Below are 26,758 nucleotides of genomic sequence, written 5' to 3'. Positions count from 1 at the left end.
TTTAATATGGAATATTTCAGGAGAAAAAAGAAGTAGTATTAATTTACTTCCCCTCCCCACAGAACTCCCCCCCAGTTTCTGTGTATAGACGTTTATTTCAGGTAAAACGTACCAAACTCAGTGTCTACACACACATCTCAGTATCTGAAGCAATACAAAGACTTATGGGAAAAAGTCTCTAAGTTGGATTCACAAGGTTTTTAGAGTTCTCTATGGGCCATGGTCAATGTTATCAAAAGGTACTTTTCACCTGTGAAACTGCAACCATCTAATTAAGATTTTTGTTCAGATTAATAAAAGCAGCATCCACTGAGTTAAGAGTGATTTCTATCTCAATCTACTGCATTCTTTCATTCTTTCTTTTCTATAAGGAACATCAAAGCTTAGGGACTTCTGCATATAACTGTATTCTAGCACTTGAATTATTTTAGCAGCAGGAAACATGAAAATACATAATAGAAGAGCTTGTGTTGGAAGCGACCTTAAAGATCATTCAGTTCCAACCCTCATGCCATTGGTAAGGATGCCACCCACTAGACCAGGTTGCTCAGGGCCTCGTCCAACCTGGTCTTGAACAGCTCCAGTGATGGTGCATCTGCATACTCTCTGGGCAACCTGTTCCAGTCCCACATGATCCTCACAGTGAAGAATTTCCTCCTAACCTCTAATCTAAATCTCCTTTCTTTTAGTTTAGATCAAATCTCCCCGTTGTTCTGTTATTGTTTACCCACTGCAAAATGTTGATCTTCATCTTTTTTATAAGCTCCCTTTAAGTACTGAAAAGCTGCAATAAGCTCACCCCAGACCCTTCTCTTCTCTAGGCTGAATATCTCCATTTGTTTGTTTAAAATGAAGCTTCTGAGGGGTCTGGAGAACAAGGGGTCTTAATAAAGCTGGTGAGAGGTCTGGAGAACAAGTCTTATGAGGAGCGGCTGAGGGAGCTGGGGTTATTAGGTCTGGAGAAGAGGAGGCCCAGGGGCAACCTTATCACTCTCTACAGGTACCTTAAAGGAGGCTGTAGGGAGGTGGAGGTTGGTCTATTCTCCCACGTGCCTGGTGACAGGATGAGGGGGAATGGGCTAAAGTTGCACCAGGGGAGGTTTAGGTTGGATATTAGGAAGAACCTTTACCAAAAGGGTTGTTAGGCATTGAAATGGGCTGCCCAGGGAAGTGATTGAGTCACCATTCCTGGAGATCTTTAAAAGACGTTGAGATTTAGAGCTTAGTGATATTGTTTAGTGGAGGACTTGTTAGTCTTAGGTCAGAGGTTGGACTCGGTGATCTTGGAGGTCTCTTCCAACCTAGATGATTCTGGGATTCTGTGATTCTGTTTTGTGGCTCAATACCCTAATGTAGAACCTCAAATGAATTTATATATTGGCTGGTTCTTGGATTTATTTTCAATCATCAGACACCTGTTCAGGAAGAATCTGGTTTTAACACCACAGAACATATAAAAAGACTTAACTTGATAAACTAATTTTCTCATTTACAAGCAAAATCTTTCAGGCTTATTCATTGCAAAACACTACATTTAAAAGTAATATAATAGGTAGAAAGTACAATGATTGCCTGTCTTTTGACTGTAAATATGCATAAAGTGATTAGATGACTTCTGCTTTATTTTGTCTCAAAAAGTGGTTGTCTCTCCTTGGATAAAAATGGATAGAAGGGATCTTGATCTTTCTAAAAAGCCAACATTTTGCAATGAGTGCTGCCTAAAATGACATTGTGTCTGGTTCATCAGGGTTACATATTTGAATGACAGGAAGAGTATGTCTAGACATATAGGTGGGAAATTAAGTGATTATGACATTTTAAACTGAGAAATTTAAACATCAGAGAGATAGTGAAGAAAAATGATTCGTATAGTGAGTTTGAGACTGTAAAGAGAATGGAGATTAAAAGAGGTTTATACAGCAAATAGGAAAATAGTTTTTTAAAACAAATGGATTTGAGAAAAGATGAATTAAGACAGATGGTGAAAGGAGGGGAAAGTTTATAACAGCTGAGAGAAACAAGATCTGACATCTCTGAAGAAGAAAATCTAGTGAATTACAGCAGCAGTTAACACCAGGAGCAAATGCAGTAGAAATAAACATGGAACAGGACAGTGAAAAAGATGGATCCCATGAAATATTGAGGGCAAAAAAGAATTTTCTTGAAGCATGTCAAATCAAAAAATATTCCCTGAAGACTTTGACATTTTTAATTAATCAATGTAGGAAATAGTACCTTTCGTCTGATAGCAGTTCTTGTATGTTACAAAGTAAGTTATAAACACGTGAACTCGTGTCAACAAACATTACTTCATACTCATTAAAAAATCACCATTCTTTAAAGTAGTGAAAAAAATATTAGTTTAATATATATATATGTGTAATATATATATATATTTCCCCTGATATTGTACTCATTTTACTGACAAGGCAAATAGTTTTTTTTTTTATTTATTTATTTATTTATTTTTTTACTTGGCATTCAGTTTTAATACTGTATAATCTACAGTTCAGAAAATAATCCAAACCTAAAGGAATCAGACCCTCAAGCTGCCTTATAATAACACATTAGACCAATATTTTTATCTTACCCTTATTTTACATCTGGATAAGCAAACAGCAAAGATGTCTTCCATGAATGCCTACACAGTTAAAAATATTTCAAGTTTCATAGTGAAATGTTGTAGGCAAAGTCCAGGAAAACAAAACAAAACAAAACAACAACAAAAACACCTTACTGATTTACACATTACACACAATGGAGGAATTATCTCAGACTTTGCAGAACAAGGACTTACAAGAGGCTTTATACTCTGAGGGATCCAAAAGGCTCTCCAGAACTGTGTCAGGCTGTATTGAAAGCTAAAAGAAAGCTAAGCTAACATGGAATTATATGATGCTGTAATGAGCGTAAAGATGCAAAAGATGAACTATTTAATTTCAATATGGCTCAACTGTGTGAAAGTTTTACTAGTAATTAGTAATAAAGGTGTTCTAAACAATATTTCTCTTACCAGAAAAGAAAATATTATTACTCTTGTATGTATACATATTTCTGAAAGCCAGTCTGATATGATGTAAAAAGAGATACATTGCTTCCTAAATTAACACATTTTGAATAATATTTTATGATATATTAATATTTCATTTACTGATTAGAATTGCAAACAAAATTTTTCAATTAACTCTGACAGATGTAGCAAGAGCTATAATAACTGTGCATATTGCAAGATAATATATAAGGGAGATATATTTATTTTAAGTCATATGAGCTACTGAACAGCAGAAGGGAAGTAAATGGCTTCTTTAACTCACAAAAATGTCAGTTTGCTGTATCAGTGTCAAAATAATGCATGATCCATCCACCAATTACATTTTCACTGAACTCTGTATTTGCCTTGAATTCATGCAGTTAGCTGCAGGTGTAGCCATGGAGAGTTGTCATTTGAAAGTTTCTGTTTCTAGGTAGTCTTCTAGGAGGAGATTTCTTGCTCTAACTTGAGGATTATCAGGAAAATTCAGGTATTTAGATCTTTTTAGATAACAGCTTTTTCCAGCTTTATTATTATTATTACTATTTTTATTTTATTTATTTATTTAATTATTTTTACTGTTAACCATTTACTAGTAAATTATTTTGAAAAATCAGCAATATAACTTGTAGAAGAGAAAGGGATTCTCATTAAGGCTTTTAGAAAAATAGTTAAACTTTGAACTGCTGAAAAGAAGATACATTTGCATTGCATTCCTTATAACCTTGGAGTCAAAGTGTTAACAAACCCTGCACACTGAATAATTATTCAGTAAAATGCAGCTATGTATTGACTAACATATACTGAATGATCAGCCAGTGAACAGCAAACAACATTAGACAAAGAATGTGTATGAGAATTTTATATTAAAAAGACTATACAAGAAATGTGGAAATGAAGCAAAAATATTGTAGTTTTGCTGGAAGTATTTTGTAAAAATAAGTATGTGAATTATTTATTTCTTTATTTATTTTTGCAATAGATAGACTGTCCTTGAAAAGTTTTAAAGATAAAATTGACATGAAATATTCAGTCTTTCTAAAAATTACAAAAGGAGGGTTTGTCCATCCTGTGAGATTTACTATAGTGATGCTTATAACTGTTTTGAATGCATTAAAATTAATGTTTCAGTATGTTGCTGTTGGTAGAATTCTAATTAAGTGCATGGTTAACAGACTTGTGACATTACAATTTTTATTGAATTTTCAGGGCTTTGCACAGTATTCTGTGCTCTTTTACGGTTATTACAACAACCAGAGGACAATTGGATGGCTCAAGTTCAGGATGCCTCTTTCCTATTTCCTTGTTGGAGTTGGGACTATTGGCTACAGCTTTATGATTGTAATTCGAACGTAAGTTCTGTTTGGCTGTGGAGTGAAGTACATTTTGAAAGACAGGTAATATCAGTGCTGATCACTAAGCATACCTTTAAAAAAAGATTCACTTTTGAATATAGTAATGGAGCTAAAATGCAAAGAAAGGCTGACTTCTGTCACAGAATCACAGAATGGCTTGGGTAGGACGGGACCTTAAAGATCATAGAATTCCAAACCCCCTGCCATGGGCAGGGACACCTCCCAGTAGACCACGTTGCTCAGAGCCCCATCCAGACTGGCCTTAAATATTTCCAGGGATGGGGCATCCATAACTTCTCTGGGCAGATCTTCCCTTAGTGAAGTCATTTTGTCTGTCACCAATCACCTTCTTATTTTCCATGTCCCTTAGCATAGTTTCCAGCAGGATATACTACATGATCTTGCCAGACACAGAGGTGAGACTGACTAGCCTGTAGTTCCCTGGGTCTTTTTTTTTTTTTTTTTTTTTTTTGCGTTTTTAAAAATGGGGGTTATGTTTTCCCTCTCCCAGTCACTGGGAACTTCACCAGACTGCCACAACTTCTCAAATATGATGGACAGTGACTAAGCAACTATATCTGCCAGTTCCCTCCAGGACCCATGGATCAGATCCCTTGGACTTGTGCACCTTCAGGTTCCTTATATAGATGGTCTCAAACCTGATCTTCTCCAGCACTGGTGTGGTGGTTTTATCAAGCTGGGCATCTGAACTCCACCACAACCACTCTCTCTCTCCCCGCCTCATCAAAGGAAAGGGGGGTGAAAATATGATGGAAAAGCCTCAAGGGTTGAGATAAAGAGAGCAAGATCCCATTTACCATCATGGGCTAAACAGACCCAGCATAGAGAGATTAGTAAAATACGTTACTTATTACCAGTGAGAAACCAAAAACAAAATAAAAACACCACCCCCCCAACCACCTGCCTTCTAAATCCTCCTCCCAAGCAGGGAAGGGGAATGGGGGCTGCTGTCGGTCCCTAACACTTTGTCTCCTCCACTCCTTCACAGTCCCTCTCTGCCCCTGCTCCCCATGAGGTCCCTCCCACGGGATGCCGTCCTTCCCAAACTGAGCCTGTGGGGGCTGCCCACAGGCAGCAGCTCTTCAAGAACTGCTCCCACACGGCTCTGTACCATGGGGTCTATCCCCCAGGAGCAAATTGCTCCAGCACAGATCCCCCACGGGCGGCAGCTCCCCCAAGACCCCCTGCTCCTGCGTGGGCTCCTCTCCATGGGCTGCAGCTCCGGTCGGGGGCCTTCTGCTGGGGGGGTTCTCCATGGGCTGCAGCCTCCTCCAGGCCACATCCCCCTGCTCCACCGAGGGCTCCTCCACAGGCTGCAGTGTGGAGATCTGCTCTGGAGACCCATGGACTGTAGGGGGATGGACAGCCTGCTTCACCAGGGGCCTCTCCACAGGCTGCAGGGGAACTTCTGCTCCATGCCTGGAGCACCTCTTGCCCTCCTGCTGCACTGACCTTGGGGTATGAAGGGCTGTTCCTCACTCCTCTCTTCTAGATGCTATTTTGCAGCACTGTTTTTCCCTTTCTTAAATCTGCTCTCCCAGAGGCACAAACAACATTGCTTATGGGCTTGGCTCTGGCCAGTGGTGGGCCCCTTCGGAACTGGCTGAAACTGTCTCTTTTCTAATATGGGGCAGCTTCTGCATTCTTCTCACAGAGGCCGCCCCTACAGCCCCCTGCTACTAAAACCTTGCCACATAAACCTAATACAACTGGGCGGTTCATCATTTTTCCAGTCCCTGCCTTTGCCTTCTGGGACCCAGACCATATGGCTGGAGCTCTTGTCAGTGAAGACAGGCAAAATAGTCATTTGGTACCTCAGCCTTCTCCATATCCTCAGTGTCTGGTTCTCCTGTTTCCTTCTGGAGAGGGCCCACAATTCCTCTAGTCTTCCTTTTATCATTGAGGTACCTATGGAACCCTTATTGCCCTTGATGCCTCTTTTACATGTCATATAAGGTTCCTTGGGCCTACACATTTTTTTGGCATCAGCAGCTTTCTGTTGTGGAAGTGGGAAAAATCCATACTGAAATAACAGTATTTCCCTTCTGCAACTTCAAAGCGTAAAATAAATGCATAAAGTAAGGAACAGAGCTGTTGGCTCCTTTTTTCATTATGCTCTGCATCTAGCAGAATGTCAGCTAACATTCAGGAAATTCAACTGTTCTTCCTTCAATGATACATTATGTCTGTTACTTTCTTTTAAGAAGGCAAAAGACAAGAAAGAAAGAAATATATGGCAAATAATTCTCTGTAACTCGCAGTCAGCAGTAAATGACTCTCAGCAAGACTATGGTGGTTAGGTCACATTTGCACAGTGGTAGAGAAGAATTAACACCACTGATCATAGTAAATGTTTAATGTCCTGTGGCACAAAAAATGATCTCCAGCAGTGTTTTCCCCAGGAAAACTATGCTTAATATAATGTTAAAAATATTAAGTCAGTAGGAAGCATATGGGTAAGTGAAATTGGGCCTAGGCAGTACAATTAGTGAGACATTTTTGTCTCAAGTCAAATTGCAGACTTGAATTTTGTCCTAGGATCAGAATTAATATGAATACTCATTTATTATTATTTTATAGCCAAATTAATTATTAGAATAAATGGTGATAATTTTAATATTTTTGGAGGAGATTGGCTGCTAGTAAATACAATATTTAATACCCTTGATTCCAGCAAGATGACCATCTACTGCAATAAATGCAGTTAGCTTATAATGCATCTTTAAAAGTTACCAAGGGTGAAAAGTGGAGCTGTGCAGGTCAAGATTCAAGGACGCTTTTGAAAAGATCACAGATAATTTGTTTCTAGTGTTTCATGCTGAGGCCAGAATTTTTCACTTTCATGAGCACTAGATTAAATCATGATTCATTTTTCTAATATTACATCGTTTGCTGCATAGGGCAAAAGAATTTCAGAAGTAAAAAAAAATGTGATCTATTACACATATCCTTTTTTTTTTTTTTTTTTTTTTTTTTCTTTTTGAGAAGGCAAAGCTAATTCCATAAAAAAGTCAATGGTATAGCTGGAAACTGTCTTTTAAAATATTTATTTGATAATGTATCTGTGAAAATCAGAAAAGTCTTAGTTTCAGAGAATCTATCAGAGAATCCCTCAGAATAAAACAAAGGAAGACTGAAGAGGAAAACTACATCATATCTAGTAGCTTCCCATCTGGTCACGTGACACGCTGATCTATAACTAGATGATCTTAAGGACAGTTTTTGCAGTCTTCTTCTCTTTGCTGTTTCTCCAGAAAGCAATATAATGGGAAGTGCTACTGTTGTTATCCTGTTAACAGAGATCGGGGAAAGAGTGTGCATGTGTGAAAGAGATAGTAAGATGGTATTATTATATTTAGGGGAAATGTCTAGAATTATGGCTCCACTCTTCAGCTCTTCCTGTGTATATCCCTAAATAGAAACATTTTTGGTCTCATGGAAATAATATCCCAAACACATTCACTGTTTTGTTAGGAAATCTTGAGAAGGAATGATCTTAGTCTAGAAACCAGCAGCAGAGCAAATTCTCATCAAGACCTAAAGTCTGTCTCTTCTGTTTATAATCTTTAAAAAACAAATCAAAAACCTAACCAACCAATCAACCAACCAAGCAAAAATAAGTAAAAAGAAACAATCAAAAAACAAATCAAACAACAAAAAAACTGCCCCAAACAACCAACCAATCCCTCCTTCCCCCAGTGGCTTTAGTTTATGCCGGCTCAGAAGTATTTGCTGTATTATTTACTTGTGATTCTCTTCCTGGATATGAGAGTATGCATTTCACTGGACCATAAGAAATGTGATATATCGAATGTATTGAGATTAATAACATAATTTGACTGCATTAGGCAGCTTTAAGGGGTGCATTTTATATATATATATATATATAAATCAATACTATATACAAGGTTAAATGGCTTGTTCACTATCAATATAATCTATACTTGCGCTTAATGAGTTGAATTAAGAGATGAAGTAGGCAAAAGCAAGACCACTTTTATTGCATGAATGATAATACTTTGAGAAAGAAAAGTTAGTAGTCAAGATGAAATCAAATCACTGAAGAAATAATTTGATGTTTGTGGATACTGTTATCAATCTTGTTTATAAGTGCATAGGAGATAAGAGGCAAGATAGAAAGCTCTAATAGAGATTTATTTATTTGGTAAAAACAGTTTTTATTCTGGTTGGTTATTTTAGAATTATTTTTTTCCTCCTAATGAAGTCTATAATCAAATCTACTTCAACTCAGGTTTTTCTGCAGCTTTCTATTTAAGAGACCTTCTTGATATTGTGTTCACTATTGAGTTTCTTAACCAGCGGAATTTCTCTGAGGTGTTCATGAAATATATTCTTTCTCATAAAAATGTGTTGTGAGCTGATAAATAAAAACAGCTAAGAATTTCAAATCTCTGTTCTTCTCCCTTGTTTCAAACAGATTTTTCTATGCTTGACAAATTGCAACACGACTGATTGCATTGATAATATATATATATGTATTTCAGAATAATGTTAGAACTTGAGGAAGAATTAAAACAAACAAACAAACAAAAAACATGCTCACATAGCAAAACGTCTTCCAATAGGACCTTTCTGTGCCTTTTTGTCTTTTGCAGAATGGCAAGGAATGCAAATGAAGATGGTGGTGGAGATGACACTAGTTTTAATTTCAGCTGGAAAATGTTCACAAGCTGGGACTACCTGATTGGCAATCCTGAGACAGCAGATAATAAGTTTGCTTCAATCACTACAAGCTTTAAGGTAAAACAGAGCTTAATAAAGAGATGTAATCTGACTCGTCTTTCACGCTGGTGTGAACCAGGTGGAACATTACTAACTAAGCCATTAGGCTTAAACTGAAGTGGGCACGTTTGTACCCTTCTGGTCTGGATCTTTATGTCTTTCCATCCTATTTTTTTCCTTTTCATTATGGAAGATAAAAAAATAGCATCATTTGTGTCCTCTGTGACTGCAGTACTAGATTTACCAAAATCACTCTACTGTAAAAATAATCTTTGCTTTCTCCTTGTCTCTGATGTCTTCCAGTTTCCCTGATGCTTATGTCTGAAAACTCCTTTTTAAAAGGTTGTTGATGTTTTGCCAACCTGACTTTTTCTTCCTACCTTGAGAGGTACCATAAGATAGCAATAACATCATCTAAAAAGAATTCTTCACCACATAAGAAGAATTTGTGTCAGACTTCTGAGTGTCTACTTGTTTTTCAATATGAAAAAAAAAAAAAAAAAAGATTGCTTTCCTTGCATAACAGAAAGTTTTTATTTTGAAATCAGTTATGAAACATAGCCCAGTTTGCAATGCAATACAATAGACCACTGTAGGCTATGATTAATTTCAGCAGTCATTCTGTGAGAAATCTGGGGCAGGATGTGAGATACACTGCTGCAAAAACAGTAGACGAGAGTTATTCTATGAATTGAATGTTAAAGAAAGTGTTTCTATACATGGACATGACTGTGGAGTAGGTAAAAGAAAAAATATTTTTCAATGTAATAATTTGGGGGGAATACACTGGCAAGGTGTTACCAGGTAAGGAACAAGATGCTATTCTTGCAATCACTGATTTTATACTGCATGGGACCTGGAAGACCAACCATTAGCTACCCTATCCAATTACATACAACACCATTCCTTTCTGCAGTTGTGATATAACCAACATATGACCACCTTCCCAACTACAAGCATAAAAATAGTTGCACTCAAGGTCAGTGGAAAGAAAAGGTCTTAGGAAAAATAATAATAATTAAAAAAAAATCAAAATACTAACTGGAAGCACTGAAAGTCTAAGAGATTTCTCTGCCTGATTGCTAAGGTCAGTTGCTAAATGCTATCTGGACAAGAACATAAATCAGCTTGAGATATTTTTGAGAAATAAACCCCTGAATCTTTTCTGTGATCTTTGCAACTGAGCAAGGAGAGAAAGAGTGCGGCCTTGGTTTGGGTGACATCATGGGAGTTTTGCTCAAGAGCTGCTGCAATCTCCTTTCATTTTTGTAAAAAACAAGTGGTAAGAAAAGTAAAACCATGATTTTTTAAAAATATATTATTATAATTAATTACTGCAATACAAGACTTCATCTTCCTTTCTGTACAATTGATTTCCTTACTGCAGTAAAAAACTGCAACCAAACTTCCTTTTCGTGAACATAGTTCAGAGAGAACTGAACTTTCTGCTCTTTCTCTCTTTCTGCTTTCTCTCTTTCTCTCTTTCTCTCTTTCTTTCTGCTCTTCTTCTCTTTCTGCTGGAAAAAGCAGGAGCTGAAGATTTTAGTTGCACCAGAGTTTTAATATATGGCCACTCATGGCCAAGAATAAATGTGGGGCAAACATTTTATTTTGCAGTTCAAAGCTGTGCTTATCTCTTATTATTAAGATATTTTTTTTTTTTTGGGGGGGGGGGAGGGGGTTTGGGGAAGGGAGATTCCTATATGTAACAATCTTTTCATTCTTCCTTAATCAGTGACTCAAAATTTTTTGATTGTGACAGTTCATTTTCTGGCAGTTAATCACACGTGTCTTGCTGGGCAACCCCCAGCACCTCCCACCACCTTTCAAGCTGACAGACTGTGCTGGTTTCTTCTTGACACGAGTACAGGTATAATGAATGATATACTCACTGGAAAAAAAGTGAACTCTGAGGAGCCAAATCCCTAAGATTTGTCAGGGTCCAAAAGAGATTTTATGAGACAATATAATCTTATCTCAAAACATGATGCCCAGGTGTGCATTTGCATCAGTACAACCGATTTACCTGAATTCTAACTACTGGCTAAGCAATGTAGAGTCTTGACCATTAAAGTACTGATAATATTATTTTGTTTCTAACAAGTGCAGGAAGCTATTGTGGAGGAGCAGGAGAGCCGAAAAGAGGAAAACATTCACTTGACTCGATTCCTGAGAGTTCTTGCTAACTTCTTAGCCCTATGCACACTTGCTGGGAGTGGCTACCTCATCTTTTTTGTTGTGAGAAGATCACAGAAATTTGCCCTGGAAGGTCTGGAGAACTACGGGTGGTGGGAAAGAAATGAAGTTCGTGCTAGCACATTTCTGAAATAGATGTGGTTTCAAACTCTGTCTCTCTACTCTGCATGTTGACTTTTAAATAACTCTTCTTGTCTTTCTGCTTTGTGCTTCATTAAAAGGAATATATATATATACATTTTTCAAATGTCCTTTCATATTCGGTTTTCCTTAAGACCTTCACCTTTCCTCTTTTGAGCCCGTAAAATTGTTTTTTCCAGCCACTCTGTGGACTCACAAGATCTCCTATAGGTGCCTACTCTCTTGTTGCTTTCCTATAGAGACTGGTCCAAGGAAAGTGACTGGTATGCAGCCATGTCCAAAGTTATTTGGGACCTCAGAGATACAACTCTGCAGTATAGCAACAGTATGAAGCTTAAGCCTTCCAGCTTCATCTGCCCAGTCCAAGAGCAAAATATATATATATATATTTTCTGTTTAATCTGTTTTCTTCTAGAGTAAATGCAGTCCTGACTTATAGAGATGTTATATATATATAGTTAAAGTGATTGTGTTTACTGTAACGGCATGTAGTAGGCACTTGAATTCAGCATTGCCATATAAAAACCTGGACAGTGTTGTGCATATTGTAAAACTAGCTGTTCACTATTTAAAGCTCATATTCTGACCTAGAGATTGAAGTTGATATCTGAATTAAAGTAAGGCAAAAAGATGCCAGCCTCGCAAAGCTAATGGCATGGATGATGATAGAATGAGTAAATTCAGTCCCTAACTTTGAACACCAAAATTGTTCACAGAAAGTAACATACATACTCCAGAAATCCACCTTTGGAATCCAGAGAAATAAGTCTGCTAAGATTGGATTAAATTATCTGGTAAAAATTATTTCATTTTACTCTGGTTGGGAAAGAATTCTTGTAACAACTGCTTGGCTTAAAGCAAAACAAACTCTAAATGTGACAACAAACTAGCAGATGAAGGCTGTTAGAAGGAATTCAGTTTTCTCAGCTGAAAGGTGTGGTAACAGATTTGTTCTAACATGGACAGTGCTACTGAAATCTGTTATATTAGCTTATGCTGCAGTCTGGAAATTACTTAAGCATATGCATGTTTACATTTTATTTTTTGTTTGCTGTAGAAAAGAACAGTGCTAAGGAGGCACTGTGTCACAGAGACATAGAGCAGGTGTTGCTAAACAAGAGTGGATAAGGCAGTGGTGCTGTTATTTGGCTACAATTTTTTCCCTGTTGACAAGCAATGAACATATTCATGAGGTACAAAATATTGCCTTTGATTGGGTATTAGTATTTAATGAGATGCATATGTTTGGCTGCTTCTTAACAGCCATTTAAAAATTTTTTTTTCTTTTTTTTTTTTTTTTTTTTTCTTATTTTCTAGATTAAGCTCTTATGTTTGTGTCCATTTAAAGTGAGGAAAAGTGCAGCTTTTACATATAATTCAAGCAACTTTCTTCATAAAAAATATTCAGCTACTGTTGTAAGAATTTATTTTCACTGTAATTGTATTAGGGGTTTAGAGAATGTTTACACATATTCATGGTGTTCTTGGTGTAAATGTTTTTGGGGTAAATGTTTTTCATATATTCTGTTCCTGAAGCTCATGGCCTAATAGAGTGCCACTTGTGGACAAGGCCTATTTCTATTTCTCTCTCTGATTGTTGTCATCTGCCATAATACTGCAAGTATATTCAAAACTGGATTCTGTGAACCTGAACTTCATCCCTTCAGTATCTAGTCCTTCAGGGTCACAGCTCAGTTGAAACTGTCTAGCCCGTCACAAAGAGTAGGAAATTAGTGCGAAGAGGCAGTCTAGGACTGTTAAGGTACTTCATCAGCCTTTGCATCTCTTCTCACATGTGGTTGTGGCCAGGTGGTTGGTCATGAATGAATGATGATTCTGTACATTGTAACAATTTCACCATGACTATGGAAATTTTGATAAAATAGAGAATAATGCCACTGATTTCCTTTGTACAGTAATCTGAAATAAGATGAAAAGTACTGAATGGAAATTGACTTTTCTCATTTGACAAAAGATAATTTGTAGAGCTACATTATATGGTGAACTTCTCTCTGGTACGTTGGTACTCTGTTTTTTCAAATATATTCCAGTACTGTTTAGATATAAAATTACTTAAAAGCAGAATGAACTTGTGGGTAGTCTGACTGATTTCTCTGTATCGGAATTATTAACATTTGGACAAAGAGGAGATATGGCTTAGGGCTTACACTTTTTATTATTATTACTATAATTTATTTATTTATTTATTTATTTAATGTATAGCTTTAACATTTCAGATCTTGCAAGGTGAAACCGCTTAGACCTTTTGCCAAAACCTTCCTGATATTTACTTTAATGTTTCTAGTAGTAGATATGGAGCAGACTTTCAATGGGGTTATTAAGCCATGTTGTCAATACTCTTTTTAAACTGAAGAAATCATCAGGTGGCTTTTATTATTATTAAATATAAATTTTACTTCTAATTGTCTTTTTAAAAATGAAACTCTATTAACTAGAAAAATAGTTGTTTATTACTGCTTTCTGCAGCAGATGCTAGACAAATCTATGACTACTGCAATTGTTGGTAGAAGATATGATTTATATTAACTAGACCTTTAATGAACTTATCCTTTAACAAGCAAGCAGTCAGAATTCCCTATTTAATGTCTGGCACACATTCATATGTAGAGGAGGCTGGTGTTTAGGTGTAAACGCAGTCACAGAATTTCTTATCCAACTCATAGCAGCTTGAAAAGCTTGTGTAAGCAATAATTTTCTAGCTTTCAGAGTGTCATACAGATGCTTGTTGTCTAGAGTAGTTAATGTTCTAGAGAGACGAAGAACGAGAGACGAAGAACTTAGTTTTGAACCAGGGTTTTCACTGGTTAGTATATATATCTTCGTTGCTGTTCCTTTCTTACTCAGAAATGCTATAGCAGTAGGTCAGGGAATGTTTTTGAGATTCACTCAGCAGACATTGATGGTAAGACTGTACTGGTTATGAACTGTAACTGTATCATGCTTATATGCACCCATGCTGCCCTTCTTCTGACATATCATTCTGAAGTTTTAAAGTTACACAGAACAGTGGAACTGTCAATGATATAAACAGCGGAAAATCTGCTCTAGCACTTGAAGTTGACAAAAAATCCAGAATATAAATTAGCTCCTTTCTGAACTCAAACTGTGGCTAAAATTCAGTGGATAATATATTTCTCTGTTCAGTAAAATTCTTCATTAAAAAAAAAAAAGTGCTGTGGAACTACATGAAGGACATTTATACTTTTAAACTACGGAACCCATTATAGTTTCTGAATTTTGAAAACTCAGTAAGTTACATTTCATTTCAGTAAAACTTTGAATTTGGTTCTATTAATCTCTCACTTTTCAGCTTTACAAGTTTCTGTGCATTGCTTCACTTCATTTTTTTTTTTTTTTAATTATTATTTTTTAATTTTTTCTCCAGAACTAGGAATGTCTTTGACATGGGAGCATAGTGAAGGCATGGCAAAATGCAGATAGAAAGCAAATGAGAAAGAATATTCTTACTTCAGATAAATAATAAAAAAGAGCATAAGAAAAATAGAGACAACATTGCATGATAAAGAAAACCAGTCACTTGTAATCTGTTTTTCCGATAGTGAAGCAACAAAGAAACATTTGATGAAGTTAGCAAGTACTATATTTAAAACTGCCTAAAGGACATACCCTTTCTTCTAAAATACATGTTCACCACGTCTTCCAGTAAAAGAACTGGGTGAGAATTTGTAAGATTGGGAATGTACATATTTAATAGAGAGTGATTTTTTTTTTTTTTTTTTTTTTTGTTGGCGTAGTGCTTTTCTGCTGTCATATTATTTCTGAGAACCAAGACCAATCTTCTATTCTTTGATAAAGGAACGTTAGGAAAGTGTTAAAATTTGCAATAGTTCTAGCAAAACGGATTCCAGGATGGCTGAGAGTTGCTAAATTCAGATCAACTGAAAGACAACAACAACAACAACAACAATAATTTTTATTATTATTATTATTTTGTGACTAAATCAATTCCTTTTTACTTAATTGTTTCAGTATGAGTCATGTTAAATAAGCATCTTCTTTTCTTTTGTGACTTAACTGGAGACGATATTTTCTGTTGCTTGGTTTTTAGTCCTTTAAAGATGAACTTTCTGTAAAGAAATTTTATTTGAAACTGAAATAAAAAAATGTGCTTTAAAACTTTTTCAATTACTTTCACTTTTGGCTGACACAATTGATTAGATTTTGTAAAATTTCACCAAAAGGTTCAAGCATACTTGCAACAAATTTTAAGCATGCTGAATTCTTAGAATGCCTCAATTAGAATAAAAATATGTATTCAATATTCCATAACATATATTGCCTATATTGAATTTCTAACTGTCTATGAAAGTTTCTTTTTCTCATTTTGCTTTCAGTGAACTTGTTCCTTTTCCATCCTCTGTGATGTGAGTTAATCTTGTTAGAGTCTTTTCGGAAAAATAGGCAGAAAGCATCAGGAGTGATTTGAATTTGCTTTGCTTATGCATCAAGAATTAACTTTGGGTGAGACGTCAGATAATTTTAATTTAGCATAGAATTTTTAGAGAAATGCTTTATATAGAACATGTATGTGTCTATTGGAAAGACAAGGAAGAGACTTAGCATGAAACAGTACCGGAAATAGTTTTTTGCTAAGTTCTATGACATAAGTCTTTTCTGACATTAAAGTGAACAGTAAAATTGAAAAAAAAACAAAAACAAAAGAAAAACAAACAAACAAACAAAAAACACAAAATATCTATTTACAGGAGAATACAAATAAGTTTTCACCTCATTGTTTCATTGCAAAAATACCTTGTGACTCCCAGAGTGGCTTTTGCTCTTCATTAAATCAAATACCAAATAATAAGTAGCAATAGAAACACACTTGTCATCAAAATCAATCTTGCCTCTAACATTTCACTGTAAACTTTTATTTTTGATTTTTTATTTTCTCTCCCCCTAGGTGAACATGGTCATGTCACTTTTAGGAATGTTCTGTCCAACTTTATTTGATGTAATAAGTTCTCTGGAAAACTACCACCCTCGAATAGCTCTAAGATGGCAGCTGGGACGCATCTTTGCTCTTTTTCTTGGCAACCTCTACACTTTCATTATTGCCCTAATGGATGAAATCAATCTCAAGGCAAGCTATTTACCTCCCTTCACTATTTTTAACATGTATCAAGGTAAGGATATATATTTTCAACCACGTCATAGACATGTCAGGGAAAGATGGGAAAGTCTTGGAGTGGAAAAGAAAAGGTTGAGTATTGGTAATATAAGATCATGTTTATTTTATTTTTTTATCATTTTATTTTATTTTATTATTTTATTTTATTATTTTATCTTAATCCCCTATTTATTTATTTATATAGTTAGAGGAAGAGAAGATTGTCAAGTATAACATGACAATATGGGAAGCCAGTCTATACAATGGTACTATTCCAGAAAATTCAACTGCTCCTCCAATACATGTAGACCCTGCAGATGTCCCCAGAGGTCCATGTTGGGAAACAATGGTAGGCCAGGTAATGTAACTTATTTGGGTTCATATTTGAAAATATATCATATTGTGTTACAAGATATCCTACCAAACCACTCTTTATTTCTGCTGACTAGAGACATTAAGGTGGGAGAGCATGAGAAAATGCAGATGTGGGACAAGGTAATGAAGGATTTTTATTTTATTATTTATTTATTTATTTTTTTAAAAGCAACAAAGCTTTTTTAATTACAGCTATTTTAATTACAGCTATTTTTAATTACAGCTAATTTAATTACAACTATTTTTTAATTACAGGTATTTTAATTTATTTGAATCTTCTCTAGTAGGGAGGTCCCCCTGCTGGTATCTGACAGATAAAGCACCAAAGCATCAAAGCTTCAAAGCAACAAAGCATCAAAGCACTCCTTTTTTTTTTTTTTTTTTTTTTTTTTTTTTTCTCCTCACTATTCTCCTGATCCATCTTCCTCACCTCATCTGTCTTGTGTAGCCTGTTTAGCAACTATGAAAAGCTGGATTGGTCACAACAATTAATAAAAGTAATAATTCTGAATAAATTTTTAATCAAGCAAAGATCAGTTTTTCACAATGACAGGTATATTGCAAAGATAAGTAGCTCAACAACAACAAAAAAGTGTATGATCAGCTCTTGTGTGCATTTGAGAAACCATCTTTATCTTTAACCAAGTAACATCATGCAAAAGAACATCAGTAGTTTAACAGTGAATCTGATCAGTCATTTTATTTGATTCAGTTGAACTTTCATAACTATTGACATTCATATAATATGACACTTCCAAAGAATTTCCCATCATCCCCTTTTTCTCTGTTTGATCATACCTTATTTTTATTGTTTTGTCCATGAAATTAAATCCACCACTGAATCACAACTTTTGCTGTTGTTCCATCATTCTGACAGTCTCAGTACCTGTTGTCTCCACTTCAGACTGGATAAGTGACCAGCAGGTGATGGACAGGAAAAAACAGACCCTGATTTTTTATTTATTTATTTATTTTTTCCACTGTTGCTGAATAATAAGCTAAGAACACCAAGAGCTCATCACTGTGCTGTTTTTCTCCATAATTTGAAATTAGATAGAATAATAAGTCTTATGGGCAAATGGGGTAAGGGTACAGCAGGGTTTATTGGGACTGATGGGACTTACTGAAAAAAAACAAAAGTAAAAGAACAAGGATTTTTGGATTTTAGCAATTTCTTTTCTTCTTTCCATATTCAGTGGGAATTGGTGCTCATTTAGGAAGAAAGTCAAAAGAAGGGTTGAGATATCAACGTGGATTTCTGCTATAGTGGCAGTCTTAGCTGGAAACCTTTCCCAGACTAATCATACCCTGAAAGTCTCATCTGCTATGAACATAAATAAGAACAGCAGGTTTCTCTAACAAATAAGGGACAGTTTTCCTCCTGGCATTTCTCAGAAACAGTGAATCAGGAGGAGCTGAGAGTTTGTACCAAGTTGTAGCAGGGTAAGAACATCCTAGTGTAGTACTTCATCACTATTGTAACTATAAATTGCTTAAATATATTCCTAAAAATATTGCTTTAACAGGAATTTGTGCGGCTGACAGTCTCTGACACGATGACAACTTATATCACAATTCTAATTGGCGATTTCTTGAGAGCTGTCTTTGTTAGGTTTTTCAATTACTGCTGGTGCTGGGACTTGGAGTATGGATTTGTAAGTATATGATTTGCTATTTTAAATGTTATTGTCAGATTATCACTTCATGTTTTTGTAGTAAATTGCATTTTTCTTTTAATCGTACAGAGTTCACAGTTGCTTAGGCATATCACCTTCAAAGTTCCTGAACAATATTTTGCTCGTTTGTCTCAGAATTTGCTTTTGTCTTAATATTTACCTTATCCTTCAGCTTCAGTAACCTTTGAAAACATGTTTTTATTAATTTGATTGTTTAAGCAAGCTGGCTGCACATTTTTCACTCATTTCCATTTTAAAGACACTCCCAGGTCTGCACAATACACATAGAGACTCTCATTGATTTCTATGAACTTTCCCATGGGGTTGTCTAACATAATGAAACAGCCAGTGTTTGTGAAGAAAAATACAAAGGACTTTTTTTTTTTTTTTTTTTTTTTTTTCCTAGAAACCTTATCAGATATATTTTTGCTACATTAAGAATCAAGTACATTCATTTCATTAATTTTATTTTTTCTTCCTAGTCTTGTAAAGTGTTTGATAAGTCTTTATAGTACCACATCTGTGGACACAGTGCTTATGGAAATGTTCTAGTGGTGGACTTGGTAGTGTTTTGTTGATGGTTGGACTTAATGATCTTCAGGGTCTTTTCAAACCTAAATAATCTTATGATGGTGTAAAATAAAATATATGAGTCCCATTAACATAAGCACATGTAGGTGTGCCAGCTCTGCACTTGGGATTTGAGACATTCACTCTTTTATATGGATCTGTGCTAGATTAAATTAGCCAGCTAAGATACCTGCAGTGTAAGGACTGATGTAGTTCTCACCTGTTAAGTTACAGTCTGGATACTGGGAAAGGTGAACTTTCTTCTGTAGCTTCTTGTGTACTTACTGAATGGTACAGAGAGAGCTAAATCATTTAAAGTTATCTAGGGTACATCTGCTTGGACAGCCATTACAGCTTTTCTGCCTTTTGTCCTTCTTTCATCAAAATATTAGCTTAATGTGTGTGCATTTTTGTTATTTGTTTACCAAGAGCCACCTTTCAAGAAATTATAATTTTCCAGAGACAGAAAGTCTGGCGTTATGTATATATATGTATATATTTTTGTTGTAGCAATGTCATTTCTATTGAATGGCTCCTATGAAACTTCATCCAGTATAGCAAGGTTCATTTTCTCTCTGTTAATTCTCCTGTGTATATCCAACAGGACTGGGGTAGGACTGGAGATAGAGATTACGAGCCAGCCAGCTTGTGAATAACCAAGATACAACCCTTGCAATAACAATATCAAATGCAAGGGTTTGAATACAGTATGCACAGGGAACCAGCTCAGCTTGTGGAACAGTGTATTTTCACACACTTAAACGGCATCTGGAACTTTCTCACATTTTCATACTTGTCACAGCTATTTTAATAGCTGAGAATGAATATGGGGAACACATGAATTGCTGTACCCAGTTCTATGTCTTACAGGAAATAGCTCAGACCTCATATTTTCCAAAGATGTTAAAGTGATATCCTGGAACTTTTCCCTATTAGGATTTTCAGGATGAAAGAGTATGAATGAATGCAAGTCTGAAAGCTATTCTGAGGACTACAGGATAGACTCGTTACCTAGAATGATCACTACATGTCACTAGTGGCATTTCCCAGGGTTCCATTTTAGGACCAGTCTTCAATGTTTTCATAAGCGATTTGGTTGTTGGACTTGAAGGTTTTTTGAGCAAGTCTGTGGATGATACCAAACTGGGTGGAGCTGCTGACTCTGTCAAGGGTGGTGATGCCTTGGAGAGAGATCTGGACAAATTAGAGAGCTGAGCAATCACCAAAAATATGAAGTTCAACAAGAGCAAGTGCTGGATTTTGCACCTGGGAAGGGGCAACCCTGGCTATAAGTACAGACTGGGAGATGAGAGGCTGGAGATTAGCCCTGTAGAAAGGGATCTGGGGGTTTTGTTTGGCAGCAGGTTGAGCATGAGCCAGCAGTGTGCCTTGGCATCTAGGAGTGTGCCTTGGCATATTGGCAACCATATCCTGGAGTGCATCAAGCACAACATTGCTAGTCGGTTGAGGTAAGTGATCCTCTCTGCTCTGCACTGGTGCAGCCTCACCTCAAGTACAGTGTGCAGTTCTGGGCACCACAGTTCTGGGCACCACAGTGCAGCAGATATAAAACTATTAGAGAGTGTCCAAAGGAAGGCAACAAGAATAGTGAAGGGTCTGGAGGGCAAGACATGTGAGGAGTAGCTGAAGTCACCTGGTTGCTTCATCCTGGAGAAGAGAAGACTGAGGGCAGGCCTCATCACAGTTTCCTCATGAGGAGAGTGGAGAGACAGGCACTTATCTCTTCTCTCAGGTGACCACTGATACAACACGAGGAAATGTCTTGAAGCTGCTACAGCTGCTCAGGATATCTGGAAAAAGTTTTTCACTGAGAGGGTGGCCAGGTGCTGGAACAGGACAGTGGTCACAGCACCAATCCTGCCAGAGTTCAAGAAGCGTTTGGAAAATGCTCTCAGACACATGGTCTGATTTTTCAGGTGGTACCCTGGGGACCCAGTTGGACTCTATGAGTCCTGTGGGTTCCTTCCAAATATCCAAGGATATTCTATGATTTTATGATTCTATGATCTGGCCTCTATTTGGTCTTCGTGAAGCTTTTTCTGGCATTTACTGTGAATCATCTGCTCTTTATGCAGGGACTTACAAGAGCTGCCCTAGTGCTGTCTGAGGTGACCTTGCGTATCCAGAACAGCTGGGTGGTGCTACTGGATTTAACAACATTTGTTAAATTCCTGCAGTCTTCCAATGCTGGGAGGCATGCGGCACATTGTAGGACAGCTTGACGTGAATTGAGAGTGTCAGTTGACAACTGGAGACACAGAATCATAGAATGGCACAGGTTGAAAGGGACCTTAAAGATCATCTAGTTCCATCTCCCCGTCATTGGCAGAGATGCCACCCACTAGATCAGGTTGACTACGGCCTCATCTAACCTGGTCTTGAACACTGCCAGGGATGGGTCTTCCACAGCTTCTCTGGGCAACCAGTTCCACAGCCTCACTGCCCTCACAGTGAAGAATTCCCTTCTAACCTCTGATCTAAACCTCCATTCTTTTACTTTAAAACCATGCCCCCTTGTCCTATCATTATCTGAGTGAGCAAAGTGTTGCTCTCCATCTTTTTTGTAAGCTCCCTTTAGGTACTGAAAAGCCGCATTGAGGTTACCCCAGACCCTTCTCTTCTTCAGGCTGAACAGCCTCCTCTGTCTAAGCCTTTCTTTGCAGGAGAGGTGCTCCAGCCCCTTGATTATCTTCATGACCCTCCTCTGGACCTGTTCTAACAGCTCCACATCCTTCTTTCGCTGGGGGCACCAGAGCTGGATGCAGCACTCCAAGTGGGGCCTCACAAGGGCAGATCAGAGGGGCACAATCACATCCCTCCACCTGCTGCCCACTCCTGTTTTGATGCAGCCAAAGATGGTCTTCTGGTCTGCAAGCATTCACTGCTGGCTCATGTTGAGCTTTTTGTTTACCAGAACCCCCAAGGCCTCCTCCGCAGAGCTGCTCTCAATAAGTTCTGCATAGAATCATAGAATGGCTTGGGTTGAAAAGGACCTTGAAGAACATCAAGTTTCAACACCCCTGCTCTGGGCAGGGTTGCCAACCACTAGTACAGGCTGCCCAGAGCCACATCCAGCCTGGTCTTGAATGCTTCCCAGGATGGGACATCCACAACCTTTCTGGGCAACATGTTCCTGTGCATCACCACCAGAGTGGAAATCTTCCTTCTAATATCTAACCTAAATTTCCTGGTTTAAAACCATTCCCCCTTGTCCTATCACTATCAACACATATAATCAGGCATTCTCCCTCCTGTTTATATGCTCCCTTCAAGTACTGGAAGGCCACAATGAGGTCTATCTGGAGCCTTCTCTTCTCTAAGCTAAACAAGCCCAGTTCCCTCAACATTTCAGCGTAGGATAGGTGCTCCAGCCCTCTGATCATCTTAGTGGCCCTCCTCTGGATCCATTCCAAGAATTTCACATCCTTCTTGTTCTGGGGGCCCCAGGCCTGCATGCAGTATTTCAGGTGGAGCCTCACAAGGGCAGAGTAGAGTGGGACAATCACCTCCCTCTCCCTGCTGGCCACCCCCTTTTTAATGCAGCCCAGGACACAGTTGGCCTTCCAGGCTGCAAGCGCACATTGCTGGCTCATGTCCAGGTTCTCGTCCATCAGGACCCCCAAGTCCTTCTTCGTAGGGCTGCTCTCAAGTTCTTATTCTCCCAATCTAAATAAATACCTGGGATTGCCTGGGATTACCTTGCACTTGGCCTTGTTAACCTCATTTGATTCTCATGGGCCCACTTCGCCAGCCTGTCCAGGTCACTCTGGATGGCATCCCTTCCCTCTATTGTATCGACTGCACTGCTCAGCTTGGTGTCAACTGCAAACTTGCTGAGGGTGCACTCGATTCCGTTGTCTATGTCATTACTAAAGATGTGGAAGAGCATCGGTCCCAAGACCAACCAAACCTTTTTCTACCACTCTGTACTCCTGTCCAGGATTGCCCAGCCCAGGTGCAGCACCTTGCAATAAGACTTGTTGAACCTCATTAGGTTAACATGGGATTGCATCCCTATACTCTTCCCAGGCCATGTGTCCCTGCTTCCACTAACTGTGTATTTCCCTCTTGCACCTCAGTTTGACCAGCAGATCCTTGCTCAGCCATCCTAATAGTCTGCCCTCCCTGCCCACTTTTTTACACAGGGAGTTAGAGAGCTCTTGAGCTCTAAGGAAAACATCCTAAAATAGTTGTGAGCTCTGTTCAGCTCCTTTGTCCTTAAGGACAGCGTTCCAGGTGATCTCATCTTCTAAGTGTTTAAATAGTTTGAATTTTGCTCTTTGGAAGTTCACCATCCTGACTTTGCTCTTTGCCAGGCCCATATTCCTCAAGATCACAAACTCAACCAGCGTGTGGTCACTGCAGCCCAGATTGCCTGGAATCTTGACCTCTTTAATGAACTCTTTAGTATTGGTGAGCACCAGGTCAAGTAACACTTGGTTTGTCTAATACCTGGACAAGTAATTTATCCTCAACCTACTCTAGGAATCTCCTGGATTGCTTACAGCCTGCTGTGTAGTTTTCCCAGCAGACATCCAGGTGAAAGAAGTCATAACATCATTAGGATTGGAAAAGACCTTCAAGATCATCTGGTCCAACCATCATCCCACTACCAATGTCACCCACTAAACATGTCCCTAAGCACCAAGTCCAACCTTTCCATAAACACCCCCAGGGATGGTGACTCCACAACTTCCCTGGGCAACCAGTTCCAATGCCTGACTGCTCTTTCTGAGAAGAAATATCTCCTAATTTCCAACCTTAACCTCTCCTGGAGCAACTTGAGGCCATTCACTCTAGTCCAATCAGTAGTTTTCTGTGAGAAGAGGCCAACCCCCAGCTCCTCATGCCTTCCTTTCAGGTAGTTCTAGAGAGCAATATGGTCTCCTCTATGCCTCCTCTTCTCCAGACTAAAGTACCCCAGTTCCCTCAGCTGCCCCTCATAGGACTTGTGTTCCAGGCCTTAACCAGCTTCACAGCCCTTCTCTGGATATGTTCCAGGGCCTTGATGTCTGTCTGGTACTGAGAAGCCCAAAGCTGAATGCTGTACTTGAGGTGCAGCCTCACCAAAGCTGAGTACAGCTCCTTGGTCCTGCTAGCTACACTATTCCTGATGTAAACCAGGATGCTGTTAGCCTTCTTGGCCACTTGGGCACACTGCTGGCTCATGTTCAGGTGAGCATCAACCAACACCCCCAGATACTTTTCGTCTGTACAGCTTTCCAGCCACTCTCCTCACAACCTGTAGGTGCTGCATGGGGTTATTGTGGCCAAAGTGCAAGACCTGGCACTTAGCCATGTTGAACCTCATCCCATTGGCCTCTCCTCATTCACCCAACCTGTCCAGGTCCACCTGCAGGGCCTTCCTACTCTCCAGCAGATTGACACTTCCTCCCAACTAGGTGTCTGCAAACTTACTGAAGTTGCACTCAATTCCCCCCCCCCAAATCATCAATAAGGATATTAAAGAGAATGAGCCCCAACACTAAACCCTGGGGAACACCACTGGTCCCGTCAGGATAAGAGTGTGCAAATGCAATGTTTCTTGTAGTTGAAGCAAGAATGCCTCATCCACAGGCTCCCCTTGATAAGGTGGCCTGTAGTAGATCCCAACCACAAGCTGTCCTTTATTGTTGTGGTGCTTAATTCTCACCCACAAGCTCTCGACCTGTCCCTGGTTGTTTCCCAGAGGCATATCTTCACAAACAATCCCTTCCCTAATGTAGAGGGCAACACTCCCTTCCTTCCTTCCCCGTCTATCCCTTCTGAAGAGTTTGTAGCCCTCTATTCCAATGTTGAGTTATGTGATTCTTTCCACCATGTTTCTGTGCTAGCAATCATCTCATATTTGTCTAATTGCACCATGGTTTCCAACTCTTTCTATTTGTTTCCCATGCTGCTTTCGCAGGCGTAAAGGCACTTCAGTTGGCCCATCAGTCATATCACATTTCTAGAACCCTTCCTGATTGCACTGGGAGAGTTCATGAGTATTTCCCTATTGTTACTTAGAGTGATAGTGTTCTCAGGTATTCTTTCTTCACTCAGAGCTCTATCTCCTTCCCCCACTGCATGTAGTTTAAGGCCCTCCTGGGAAGCCCAGCCAGCTTACTGCCTAAAACACTCTTGCCCCACCTAGCCAACTGCCCCTGTCTAGCATCAGCATGCCTCGTCTCTCAAAACTGTGTTCAAGGTTGTAGAACCCAAAACCTTGGGCATGGCACCAGCCTCACAGCCAATCATTCATGCAGTCTGTTCATCTCCTTCTTCCTGTGCCCCAGCTGCCAACTGAGAGGACAGAGGAGAACACTACTTGTGCGCCTGATCCCTTCAACATGTTTCAAAGGGACATAAAATATTTTTTTGATGTTTTGGAGCTTCCTTGTCATAACATTGTTTGAGTCTACTTGAAAAAGTAGGAAGGGGTGGTAGTCCTTGAGACCCACCAGACTTGGTAGCATCTTCATAGTACCATGAATATGGGCGCCAATCTCTAGAGAGATTGTCCAGATGGCAAATGGGAGACTCAGTGCCTCTCAGAGAGGAGTCTCCAATGACTAACACCCTTCATGCCTCCTTTGTGGCACTGGTTCTGATGCAGGTGGGAGTCTGAGCCAACTTTGTGTGGTTGGTCTTTCTGAGATCCCTATGGCTGGCCTTTCTGAGGTCTTTATTATTACTCTCAGAGTCTTCTCCTTCCTGCCCTAGAATATTGTGCCTGTTGTGCTGGGGCAGTTCAGGGGAACTGGGGGGATGCCTCCTCCAACTCTGATCAGAGAAAAAGGTCCACTCTCCCTTGTCCTGTGAGTTTTTCATATGTGTTCATTCAATACTGGAAGTTTGTTTACCCTCCCCTTGCCTGGACTTAACACAGAGCTGTTGTTTGGACCACGTCAATGTATAATACCGTTTGTCAACCTCCCACACAGGCTCCCGAATGCTATGCTGTCTGGAGAGCTCTTCTCCCAGCAGAGCCACCTGTTTGGAAAACTCATCCAGCTGGGCACACTTGCACCCGTGACACCCACCTGTACCTTCAGGCCCTGGGCTTTCAGAGACTGGAGTTCTCTGGAACTGAGGGTTTGGGCCACTCTTGATCTTCAGGAGGTCTGCTTGGGTGTAGGCATCTGCCTGGGGAAGTTGCTGCCACCTGTGTGGGTTTCAGCCTCAGACCAGCAGGCTCAGTGGGTGGACACCATTTCTGTTTCAGTAGGAGGCCTTTCCTCTGCTGATCCCAGAACACAAAATGAACAGTTCTGCTTGTCATCCCTGTACTCTCTGCTGGGCCAATGACCGCACCATGCCCTGACTGCCCACCCTGGTTGCTGCACTCCAAAGTCATGCTCCCCGGGAGCTGCCTTTCTATGAGGACTGGTGCTTCTGGCTTTGCCTGAGCCTTGTCAGCCATCTTCACAAGGGCTGCTGGGTCCTGGCAGCTCTCTTTAGCGACCTCGAAGCAGAAAACCCACTGCATGCTTCA

At 39.0% G+C, this 26,758-nt stretch overlaps 1 protein-coding gene across 1 annotated transcript in view; it reads left to right on the top strand.

Moving 5' to 3' along the window:
- Nucleotides 1–26,758, top strand: part of TMC1 (transmembrane channel like 1) — a 66,123-nt gene that overhangs the window by 27,926 nt on the left and 11,439 nt on the right. The window contains exons 9-14 of the mRNA XM_035309907.1: nt 4,241–4,383; nt 9,024–9,168; nt 11,260–11,454; nt 16,433–16,612; nt 16,845–16,997; nt 18,541–18,669. Of these exons, the coding sequence (XP_035165798.1) occupies nt 4,241–4,383; nt 9,024–9,168; nt 11,260–11,454; nt 16,433–16,612; nt 16,845–16,997; nt 18,541–18,669 (945 nt within the window). The remainder of the gene's footprint in view (nt 1–4,240; nt 4,384–9,023; nt 9,169–11,259; nt 11,455–16,432; nt 16,613–16,844; nt 16,998–18,540; nt 18,670–26,758) is intronic.

This window comes from Oxyura jamaicensis, chromosome Z (genome assembly GCF_011077185.1).
Source record: "Oxyura jamaicensis isolate SHBP4307 breed ruddy duck chromosome Z, BPBGC_Ojam_1.0, whole genome shotgun sequence".
Taxonomy (NCBI): Eukaryota; Metazoa; Chordata; class Aves; order Anseriformes; family Anatidae; genus Oxyura; species Oxyura jamaicensis.
This window is presented reverse-complemented; position numbering and strand designations above follow the sequence as displayed.